The sequence below is a fragment of the Phocoena phocoena genome, chromosome 11, assembly GCF_963924675.1.
Source record: "Phocoena phocoena chromosome 11, mPhoPho1.1, whole genome shotgun sequence".
In the NCBI taxonomy this organism is placed as follows: domain Eukaryota; kingdom Metazoa; phylum Chordata; class Mammalia; order Artiodactyla; family Phocoenidae; genus Phocoena; species Phocoena phocoena.
In genome coordinates, this window is record NC_089229.1 from 38404683 (window position 1) to 38417708 (window position 13026).

At 33.1% G+C, this 13026-nt stretch overlaps 1 protein-coding gene across 1 annotated transcript in view; it reads right to left on the reverse strand.

The window, feature by feature from the left end:
• Window positions 1-483: 483 nt before the first annotated feature.
• OTOGL (otogelin like) overlaps window positions 484-13026 on the reverse strand; it is a 148126-nt gene continuing 135583 nt past the window's right edge. Inside the window, 7 exon segments of the mRNA XM_065887244.1 lie at window positions 484-684; window positions 1239-1318; window positions 6545-6590; window positions 7986-8105; window positions 10624-10728; window positions 11185-11363; window positions 12446-12509. Of these exon segments, the coding sequence (XP_065743316.1) occupies window positions 484-684; window positions 1239-1318; window positions 6545-6590; window positions 7986-8105; window positions 10624-10728; window positions 11185-11363; window positions 12446-12509 (795 nt within the window).

Sequence of the window (13026 nt, forward strand, 5' to 3'; positions counted from 1 at the left end):
TCTAAAATCCTATTGTTCTATGATCAGTCTCTAAGCGTACCACTCTTTATGACTATCCAGATGCCACTATTAACTGATTACATTTACCAGAATAAACAGTAGCAATGAAGAGTATCTTAATTCGAATAGCTATGGCAGACTTTTCAAATTAAAAAGAAAAAACTATTGAGTGAAACTGAAAGAATCCTACAAAACAACCTTCTAATAGATGAGAATATAATTGCATGCTGCAATTATATACATAACAGCATTTCAGCTGAACACCTTAAAATCATTTGATTCTCTAAAATAGACTAAGTCAATAAATCTAGTTTTTCCTGGAAATTTTATTTATTTTGTACCAAGTGTTAAATTGCCATATCCCAGTAGTCTGAAAAATACATTATTAAACAGTATAAATCTGCCCAGTGCCTTAAAAAGAGTGATAAAAATTAACTCCATTTGACCTTATGATGTTGCATAGAGTTCTTGGAATCCAAGAATTTAATTCCACTGGCATGTGCAGTCTATAGGTTCCTGGAGAGTGTGCAGGACTTCAGTGCCATTGCCTGAGCAATACAGCGGCACAGTCAAGTTGCGCACCCCATTTTCACGACAACACTTACAGAATCTTAGTTGGCTCTCAATATTGATGTTAAATATGGTAGCTGATGGGCATCTTCCATCGCAAGATGCAACATTTATCTGTAAGAAGAGATGAGAAAATTGTTTAAAAAATTTTAAGACAGTGATATTGATTCCACTAAGGTAGCATATTGTTTGTCCAAGATGGCAATCTGACATAACTCAAAGTATGAAATGTGCACACAAAACTAGACAGATCTATGGAATATAGTAATCACAATCTAATGATTCTATTGTAACCTGTATTGTATCACAACTAAGTAGACTATAGAATCAGACAGGTCTTATTAAAGTGGGAAAAGTTAGAACTAAGACTATTTTTGCTGATTAAAATTACACACTTAAGACAATATGTGGTCAAATATATTTAGGTTTAAATTTCCATCTCTCTGTATTGCAATTAACATTCAGAACTGTTGATTATTTATGCCAAGAATAATTCATACTTCTTCACAAACAGAATATTTTAATATTAGAATGTAGGAATAATCTCCAGAAGTTAAATATTTTAAGTGTTGGCATTTTGTTGGCTTACAAACTTACCAGTGCTGTGACACATATACTTCTGGAAAGACACATACGCTTTATGTAACAAATGATATTTTTCCACTTACAGAGGTTTGACTTATACAGTCCTGTTTCCTTATGATTGATCTAATAATCACTTTCTGGCATATTCTTTCGTCTCGTTTGCCTGATAAAATACAGAATATATTTATTCATCAAAAGTCCATATCAAATTGTTTCTTAATTCAATTAAACATATGAATATATTTATAATTGAAAACTGATATATTTATATAAAACATATTTCTATAATAAGAGATAGTGAGAATTTTACTCTTACATAGTGTATGTTAATATTTATTTTCAACTTCTTTTCTCATATATTTTCTAGCTTTATATTTATCTCTTTATCTTATTGTCTTAGAATAATTATCATAATCATAAATCAAACATATTCCACACATGGAGTAATGCTAACATCAACCTGTGTCAGGTGTATATTTATTATTATATTTAATGTAATATTTATACATTATATTTTAATGTAATACATATTTACCTGTACATGTACAGGTAAATATACATGTACATAATTAAGACATACATACATATATATAAATCAATTTTAAAATATAAACTGATAGATTTAAAATCACATTATCTTAATGGATATTAATGTAAAATTCAAGAATGTAACTGAATTATTATCAACCATGTTGAAATGTATGGATGACTCATACTTGATTTTATGGCTCTGAAATGATGTCACAATTTCTAATGAAAACACTTTTATTAATTAATCTATTAATATGCTTCTGTGTGCATGATGTATTATCACTTGATAATACACCCAATAATATATAGTTAATGCTGTATGATAGAGAATGTAATCCCTGAATCAGGATACAAAACAACCAAGGTTCTCATCTCACTCTGTTACTAATTTGTTCTGTCATTTTAGGAAAAAGACTCAATCATTCTGAGTTTCCTTGTTTGCAAAAAACTGGAATTAGAGCTCCAATCTTCAAATGAGTTCAGTCGCAAAATCTTTATTTAAAATAAATGCTTGAGGGCTTCCCTGGTGGCGCAGTGGTTGAGAGTCTGTCTGCCGATGCAGGGGACAAGGATTCGTGCCCCAGTCCGGGAAGATCCCGCATGTCACGTATCGGCTAGGCCCGTGAGCCATGGCCGCTGAGCCTGCGCGTCCAGAGCCTGTGCTCTGCGACGGGAGAGGCCACAACAGTGAGAGGCCCGCGTACCGCAAAATAAATAAAATAAAATAAAATAAATGCTTGTATGAAATCCCAACATGTGAAGTATATAAAAGTTAAGCCACTCTGGTTGAAGCAGAGATGGGTAGCAAAGACTGCCTGAAATTAAACTGTTCTTGTCAAGGTCATCCATGACTTTCAATTACTATTTTCAAAGATCACATCTCAGTTCTCATCCTACTTGACTTCTCAGCAGTGTTTGACTCAGTCCATCACTCTCTCCTCCTGGATACACTTTCTGCACTTGGCTTCCAGAGCGTACTCTTTGCTCTGCCTCCCATCTCTTTGTGGCTCCTCCTCAATCTCCTATGCTTGTTTTTTCTCCTTTCCCCGACCTCCCAAATACGGTGTGGACTGAGGCTCAGTGTTGGTGGCAGAGGGCAGGCTATTTTGTTCCTTATGATGCTTTCACCCAGTGGTTACTGCATTAGCCCTTCTATTCTCATAAGTTTTAAAACAAAGAATAGTCAAGAAGGAAACCATCTTTGACATGACCTATAAGGTCCTTATCTCCTTCTATCACTTTCATCCCTGTGCTGTGACTGTACTTTGCCATTTCCTCCACCTTGAACACTCTTCACTCTACCTGGCTGGCTCCCAAGGACATTCAGTCCCTATTCAAATGACACCTCATCACAGAGGCACTCTCTAATCACCCACTTAAATGAACAACCCAATTTCCCTCCCTCTCCATCACTTTTATTCTGTGCTATTGTTCTTTATACCATTCATCACTACCTGACATAATAATGTATATTTACCTCTTATTGTTTCTTCCCCTTCTTGATAACATACACTATGCATGCAGATATTGTTTCATCCTCTATCATGGTCCCAGTGCCTAAAAGGGTATCTGGTAACGTGAGAGGCACTCAGTAAAAATCTGTTTGTGTTAACTCATTCAATGAATGAAACTGGGACAACATAAATGTATTGTTAGTTGGCTGGATTTGTTCGTGCCAAGAGCCATTTCCTATTTATTCCTCAGAGACTTTATTGTAACACATTTTGTTTAGCGTAGCACCTGCAACAATACACAATATCCACAGTCTCTCTGATAAAGCCTGGTCACCCAAAAGCAAAGACTACAGACAGGGGTTCTCTAATGCCAAAGCAGAAACTACTTCACAAGGGCTTATACATCAGATGAGAGAAAATGAGGAGGCTTGTTATTATTCTGTACTTCAAAGAGCTTGGCAAAATTGAAATATCCTGAGGCCAGGCAATGGAGAGGCCTAAATCTATTGAGTGTTATTGACTAGTGTGATACACTTTTCTGAACCTTCATTTCCTCACCTGTAGGGAAACCATACCTACCTCCCCACCTACCTTCCAGAACTGTAGTGAAGATTCATTGCAGTACTGTCTGCTATGGGTTTAATAGAGTGTTGACACGTGATGGACAATCAATAGTAGCAATACGGTCAAGTCTGACAGATCTTCCCCTGTCTGCCCTCAGATAACATAAATACACTCACTTCTCTAATAATTAAAATGGGGTTACAGAATTCAAGGTGTTTACATTGCAATGTGATTCTATTCCTATATCTCATACCTATGGAAGAGTCTAGAATCTAAAGAAGCAGAAGGAAAAAGACATGAGAGCATAAAAATATAAACTTCCTTAGATTCTGGAGCCTAAATTTCACTCATTGAGTTCTTGATACAATGACTATTTGATACACATTAGTTTACATTTGATTCAGAGAAAACAATGAAAAACTGCTCATTTCTAATGAGCAAAAATTTTCATTAGTATGTGTCTAAGAGCCCCAGTAATTAAAAAGCATTAAGTGGTACTCTATTACCCACTAAAATGCTGGCAATATAGCTGTTATGGGTTGACTTCTGTCTTCCAAATACTCCTATGTGCCTCAGAATGTTACCTTATTTGGAGATAGGGTTTTTTTCGGAGGTAATCAAGTGAAAAAGAGGTCATTAGGGTGGGCCCTAATTCATATGACTGGTGTCCTTATGACTGGAAATTTGGAAACAGATCCACTTACAAGGAGAACACCATGTGAACGTGAAGATGGCCGTCTAACAAGCCAAGAAGAGAGGCCTGGAGGAGACCCTTCCCTCACAGCCCTCAGAGGGTATCAACCCTGCTGACACCTTTGTTTTAGACTTCTAACCTCCAGAACTTTGAGACAATCAATTTCTGCTAAGTCACCCAGTTTCTGGTATTTTGTTAACAGCAGCCCCAGCAAATGAATACAAGAACAAATTGGACATCAGAATGTTTGTTGTGGGTGGGTATGAATGTGTTGGATTTTACTTTTCACACCTCATGTAAATAGACTCTGTCGTTCCAGCCCTGCACTGATGAGCAGACATCATCAGTCGGCCTCTGCCCTCTCCTAAAACTTATACTGATGATGTTCCAGAATATTACTAGCGGTTAAGAAGCAGGCTGTGAGATCAGGCCTGGAGGGAAATCCCACAAGAGGTATGACTTAGATGAGTTACTTAAACTCTCTAAACTGAAAATCAGGATAAATGCAGAACCCATCATTGGAATTTTGTGAGAAATAAATTGTCAGTAGAAAACAGGTGAGTTTCTGATTTATAAGCTGTTATTATGTTCAATAATATATATTTTACTTATGTTTCATCAAAATATTAATTTATTTTATTTTTTTAAAGATAATTATTTTATTTTATTTTTAATTAATTAATTTATTTTTCACTGCATTGGGTCTTCGTTGCTGCGCACTGGCTTTCTCTAGTTGCAGTGAGCGGGGGCTACTCTTCGTTGAGGTGCACGGGCTTCTCATTGCGGTGGCTTCTCTTGTTGTGGAGCACAGGCTCTAGGCACGCGGGCTTCAGTAGTTGTGCCTCGCGGATTCTAGAGCGCAGGCTCTGTAGTTATGGCAAACAGGCTTAGTTGCTCCGCGGCATGTGGGATCTTCCCGGACGAGGGATCAAACCCGTGTCCCCTGCATTGGCAGGCAGATTCTTAACCACTGTGCCACCAGGTAAGTCCCTAATACCTTTTAATATTGTTTTCAATATGACTAACACCTCTAAATAGACAAGACTATTCTTACATATTTATGGGATTTAGCCCTTCATGAAAGAAGTTCAGAAATCTCCCTTGAGAGGCATGATAATTTGTGTCGAAAAATCCAACCCTACACAGTGGCATTATTAACCTGAATTGTGTTGTAGACTTTTTTCCCAAAAGCTTCTCTAAACAATGTTAAAATTACTATTTATGCCAAGTTTCCTAAAACTTTTTTCTTTTTTTTTGTTTTAGTATTTTCATTGGATTTTAATAACTTTATTATATGTGAGATTGAACATTTTTTTCTATTATTAAATGAAATTTGCATTAAAATAAAACTAACCATTTTTAAATACACAATTTAGTAGCATTTAATACATGCAGAATGTTGTACATCTACCACCTTATCCAATATCAGAACATTTTCATCACCCCAGAAAGAAACCCCATACCCATGAAGCAGCACTCCTCCGCTCCCCTCTAAAACGTTTTTCTTGACATAAATTCATGAACACAAAAAATAAAATCATAAACACATAAATAAAAATGGTTGCATGAATACCCCTTTATTCTATTTCAGTCCTTAAAATCATTAAAACACACTATAAAATAAACCTTATAATTCAAATAAATATATTGCATGCACATAATTTTGTCAGAATAATTATGGGAAGTTTTATATATATGATTTAAATATAATTGACTAAATTGGTATTTCTCAAATGTATTATACAGAACCATAGATTTGTTCAAATAGGTTTGGAAAATATCACACTTTCTATATCCTTATTGACGTCTCATCATAACCTACTTTGTGTAGTTCAGCCTCTTCAAAGCACATTTCACCATAGGGCACTTTCAAACTTAAAACCTACTGAAATCCTGTGCAATACCTTTTGAAAAATGCAACAATAAATTTCTAATATTTAAATTAAAATTCATCTCAATTAAAAACTTATGCTCCAGAAGATAAAATTACAAAATAATCAACCGCATAACAAAAACATTTAAATAATAAACATTATAAAATTTGTTTCCCTCATTGCAACATAGGAACTGAATTTTATGTGAAAAAATAATAATCATGAGCAATTAAAACTAATCAAATTAATGTATGTAATTTGTCTTCACTTACAGATCTTGCAACAGCCTTCATTATAAAGCTTTACAATCCCTTCATTCTAGGAAGAAAAAAGGAATAATGTTAAAATTCAGTGTTTTGTCATTTCATCCTAAACTAGAAATAAAAAACCAACTTTCTCAATATTTTTACTAAACATCACAAAGACTTTATAGAAAGATGACTGAAATTTAACAATTTCTAATAAGAATTTTTGTTTGTAAAATTAGGAGCAGATATTTTGTTTAAAATTTGTTATTTCTTCATTAGTAATATGAAAAAGTGCAAAAGGATTAACTTACTTAAAAGAACCCATTTTAAATACCACAAAAGATTTTCTTACCAAATCAAAGTACTAATAGGGACTCTAAATAGAGGCCATTATATCTTTTAAACTCCTTGAAACAAACTGAACTACTTTTTTGAGACTAGACTGAGTTCCTGAATATAACTGAATGTTAAAATGATGTCTCTTTTTCTTTAATGTTTTATTATTCAAAAAAATTCCCCAATTCAGGATGTCTCTTGACAAAGGCTAAATTAAGAAAATTTCATCTATTTTGGAATTCTTACAGTAAGTTGCTAATTGCTTTTAGTAACTTGCTAATTGTAATTCAAATAAAAGAATTTATTCTATAAAAATGAATCTGTGAAATAAGATGATGCCTAAGATTCCTTCAAGAGCTGAAATTCTATTACTTTAGTACATATTGTATCTCACTAGCCAGCCAACTAGCTAACCATCATCACTAAAATGGCACATCATGAAAAAAAAGTGAAACTGTGCTATTTCTCCACACTTAAAGAAAAATATTGCCTCGCACAACAGAATAAAGCTTACTTTTCATTAGGGATTATTATCTCCTAAATAATTAAGGCTACAAAGAATCTTTTTTTAAAAACTGTTTGACTTTCGAAAATCTACTCTCCCAATAGGCTCTTCTACGAGAGAAAAGGGAATTGGAAGAGCAAAACTAAAGAATCAGCAATGCTCTGGCATGTGCTGAGTTTCACAGTGGCCCATGCTCAGAGAAACTATGACAAATTTCACTTAGGCTAGTATGCTTTAAACAGAGAATGACAGCATAAATCTGCTGTGTGTTTAAGAAAGAGAAATTTGACCAAGTTCTGATTGATTCGTTTATTAATCCATATGGAAAGAAGAGGCTAAGTTGGCTGATCAAAGGATTTTTCAATAATCCTTTGGTCTACATATTAAAAACCCAGACATAGCATCATGTCCATTCAGGGAGACTCAAAATTATTTGGAATGCCATATATAACTCAGTGTCAAACTGAGAAAATATAATAGAGCTTTTATGTATACATGAAAATAAAACATTTAGCAAAATAAATAAGCCATAATGTATGTATGTATGACCTTCGAAAACATATTAATGTGATTTTCTAAATTATATTTAATGCCAAATTTTCTTAGCTATAACAAAGTACAAACCATTTTGCATTCAGTCTCATTAAAAGGGGGACAGACCATACTGTACTTCAGAATTGTCGTCCCTTCATCAGTTTTAACACATTCAAATGTGGTACAATTATAGTTCCAGGTACTGCCCTCCTAAAAATAAAAGAGAAAGTTACTGTTTGCTTATTAAAATCTGCTATATTTCTTAAGTATAATGTTTCCTATCCTACTGAATCAAAAGTCTAGATTCAGAGAGCTTCTTGTAACATAAAATGTCCATCTGGCAATGTCCCCAAACTTATCTAAAATAATTAAAAATACATATATGTGGTATGTGTGTGGGGGGGTGTTTTGGTTTCATACTAGAACCAAGATGTAAATGTGAAACAAAGCAACAGAGAGGAAAGAAGCAAATAGGTATCTTTTTCTACTACAAAATTAATTATCTAACGTGGCCAAGTGTCAAAGGTCTTGCTCTAATATTCCCTTACTAATTATAAAACAACAAGTCATAATACTTAGTACACCTCCTCTCTTGAGGTTTATTTTTCCTTCTACTCCCTTATCACCAAAAAATTTAAAAATCTTTGGATGATAGTGATTATTCACCTGTGGTTCTAGTTTTCTATACCTTCTGGTTATTTTTAAACATATCCCTATTCTTTTAACAACTTTTTCAACATACTAAGTGTTTACTTCATTCTTTTTTAAAAATTTTATTTATTTTTGGCTGCATTGGGTCTTTTTTGCTGTGCATGGGCTTTCTCTAGTTGTGGCGAGCAGGGCTACTCTTTGTTGTGGTGCGCGGGCTTCTCATTGTGGTGGCTTGTCTTGTTGCGGAGCACAGGCTCTAGGTGCCTGGGCTTCAGTAGTTGTGCCACTCAGGCTCAGTAGTTGTGGCACAAGGGCTTAGTTGTTCCGTGGTATGTGGGGTCTTCCTGGACCAGGGCTCGAACCCAAGTCCCCTGCGTTGGCAGGCAGATTCCTAACCACTGTGCCACCAGGGAAGTCCCTAAGTGTTTATTTCATTCTTGATTTCAGAATTCCTATTTAGAAACAAAATCAGCTGAAAATAACTATTATATAATTATTAGGCTGTAATTGTTGATATATTTTTTTATTTTATAACCTGCATTTTAAAATGCTAGTCAGACTCTGACTTGAAGATTCCTTGTGAACCAGCAAAGAATTCTGACAAACTTTATTTTCTGTAGATTCTATTTTAATGTATAAATATCATCAGGTCTTCTATGAATCTCAACTGGAAAAGATCTACAAGTCCAGGTATAAAAGAAGATAAAACATTCAAATTTGAATATTAATTCTAATATTCAATTCAAATAGTACTAATTTATCTGAAATCAAAAATTACTTGTTCCATAAGAATTAGATTTCTAGATAACTAAAGCTTATCTTTGAAAGAGCCAAGAGTTAACAATCTTCATATATGTTTACCTATATTACATTACTTGTTGTGTTCTCAAAAAATATTCTAAACATAATTTAATCTTTCATTTAAATTTCAGGGCTATCACAGGATTACTGACATCTATAGAGTTTATGTTGCTCTTTTACTAAATCCCCACATGACTGTATATTTTCAAGTAGTCTCTGATTCATTTTCTTTCACACCTATGTCTCCTCATTTTATAAGCTTCCTTTTTCAAGTCTCCCTCTTTAAAATGATATAATATGAAACAAATATTGCTATGATTAAACAAATAAACAATATCAACAACATTATTTAAATCAATAACACTATTTTTCACATAATTATAAAACAATAGACTATGAAACAATAAGATAATTGTTCACTTTTCTTATTTAATAAAATGCACAGGATTGGAGAAATCTCTTTTTCTTTTGGGTCTATGAGTAATCCCTTGTACTTAAGAACAACATAAATAAGACCTCCATATAATTAAACTACTAATGGAAAAAATTTAAGGATAGCAATAATAAATTGGAACTACCTTCAGGTAATGTAAATTATAAACAGAATTTGTGAGCCTCCTAAATCTGATGACATCACTAACAACTGTACTAATACATGGTTCCATTCTTCTATTCTAAAAAAGGAAAGGAGTAGGTCAGTCTTCAAACCTCCATAGAGTTATTATGAGATAACAGAAGAATTCTGAATAATAATTTTATTGTTTTGGGCAGAAAGATGTGGTATAGCATTCATTACTCTTGGGATCTTCTTTTTAAAAGTTTTTTCAAATATTCTTAACCTTTTGTCATATTTACCCACTGAAATCTTTGATACCTGAAATAATAAAGTGCTAACAACTTAAGTTTCAGATTTCCATCAAAATGTTTCATTTCAAATGAGTGAATAAAATAACATTGTTCTTTTCCTTTGTTCTAATTATTAGAAATCAACATTTCTCAAAGTCCATTCCTAACATCTGGGGAAAAAAGTAAGGATCTATGATAAAATAAGTTTGAGAAACCATTTTAACATGCTCCTTTACAACAGAAATCAGATACTTTAAAATGTAACTATGTCTTGTGTGTTGTAAGCATGCTGTATATGGGTGTGCTTATTGTATGTAGAACACTACGTGTGTGTGTGAGTGATATTTTTCAAATTTATGGAACAGCTTCTTTAGAAAATAGCACAGACAGCTACCCGTGGAGCACATTTTAGGAACGAAGAAATTCATACCTCATATATAACTGATGTTCCATTTTCCATTTGAAATTTGCAGGATACATTTTTGCAGGTACCACAACAATCATAATCACTTGGCGATGGAGTGTATACCTGGTGCTGTGCATAATAATAATTTGAATTAGCCAATAACAATACTGATATTTTTAATGAATTCATTCTGAAAGTGCTTCCCAATACAACCTATGCTGTCTCAGAGCACCTGTAAAGCATTTCTGAGGTTGAATTTGAAGCACTTCAAAAAATAACTGACTTTATATAGCTGTATTAGAAGTGAAGTAGATGTTAACCTTTACATCTAGCAGCCAAGATTCATCAAGTAGATTTAACAAGCTCAGGTCAAACAAGCTGTATAGGTAATAAGATTCCTGAAGCTCAAGGTTATACACAGGAAAAGGAAACTGCATTATGTAGATAAGTTACAAATTAACAGATTATTAAAGAACTATTCAAGTGTATATTTTTAACTTATGGAGTATTCACTCATTCATATTCTACAGCTGCCATTTAAAGATTAATTAACTCTCACCAGAATGACTTACAAAGAATACTTACAACATCACATTCTTTTGAACAATTCAACATTGTAAAATTCAAAGTGTGGAAGCCTGTAAGGTTATCTTTCTCTTCTAGACACTCTACCATGTAACAAAAGTCCCCTTCCAAATACTTTATCATAGATTGGCCAGGATTCAATACTGATACTTCTTGAAACACACACACATCATCCTTTTCTAAGAAAACAAAAAAAGTCAACAAAAAGTACTATATTAAGTTTTTTATTAACTGATCATTTGAACTTTTAAGTTTATGTTTTTATTGTGATATGCAATTTTTTCAAAACCAGTAAAGATCTTTACCTTTATATATTGTTAACAGCTCGAGTTCACTTAATAATGAATGTAGCATTTATTCCTTAACACAGAGTAAGAAATTGATTCCTAAACTCAACTGCTATACACTGTTTGAACTGCCTCTAAAAACTATACTTTATAGCAGATTCCAGAATTTTAGCCCAAAGTGATCATCAAGCTACTTGCTGTTCCCTCTTCTGGAAACATAACATGACAATTTTGGGGAGTGGATATAAATGGAGGCAAAATCTAAATCAATAACAGTAGGTCTCTTCATGAAGGGATTGTGTAACATTTCATGTTTTTTGTTATTTTGAGAGAAATTTTTCAATTTTTTGTGTTGCAAAATAAAGTCATATAAATGATACTTTATGATGAAGGTAGGTGATATAATGTGCTATCACATCATTAAAAGTGGCTTATAGTAGGCTAGAATAGTGATGAAGAATGCAGCTCAGAAGCTCTTTGTGCCTTGCGAACGTAGGATTGAACTCTTCTCTCATATAAAAATACAAAAGTTTTAAGCTATTAAACAAAAGTTTATTTTCTATTAACCTACTAATACTTAATATGAAGATTTGTTATTTCATAGAAAAATCAACCTTATGCTTTGCAGTGTTAACATCAATAATAATAAAACAGTGAGCAAAAATCTCTTTTAGATGTTGTCTAATTTTAAATTAAATTATATACACTAAAAAGAACCCTGGCATCAACTTTAAATTCTGTGAAGCCTCTGAAAATGAATCATTTTTATGTCCTGTTACCAAGTTTCTCAGAACATTTAGGAATATTACAAAAGAGGAAATTGAAAAATAAAAAGTACACTTTTTATACTTAAAAACTGGCCAATGGCTTAAAATGTGTAGTACATCTCAAAACTTATTTTTAATTTATTCATAGTAAACAACAGATATCAATAATATTCATTATCATTTAAAAGTTTCAAAAAACATAGTTACCACAGAGATACTGTACACATCCACAGTCACTCTGAAAGTTGAGGTCTATTGCATGAAATTCTCCCTATTAGAAAGATATTATTATATGACTTATCAATATGGCTTATTATATTACCATTGTAAAAAAATGCACAATATAACATCTAATAAGTTTCCTACCCCACAGCCACATAGCAAGTTCATAAAAATATTTGACAGTGAACAAGCTTTGATTAACCCAGTGGTCATTTAATTAGTAGCCTATAGAAAATACTCACAATAAAAATGTGATCATAGACCACTCAATCTCTCTAAACTTAAATTTCCTTATCTATTAAATGAGTGAAGGTGGATAAGATGATCTTTATGATTTGTTCTAACTTTAAAATTATATTGTTAGATTCTGAGCTTCTAGTGGGCAATTAGAGATAAAAGGATGCTTGCTAACCCTAGAAAATTCTCTTGATGAAAATGTTCTTGATCTGCTCTGTAGAGCTGGTCCAGAACCCTGATGTCTGCATCAGAGCAAGGCTTCTTTAGCATATAAAACAAGAGCAGAAGAGTGTAGTACAATGATTAGTAGCACAGGCACAGGAACAAGA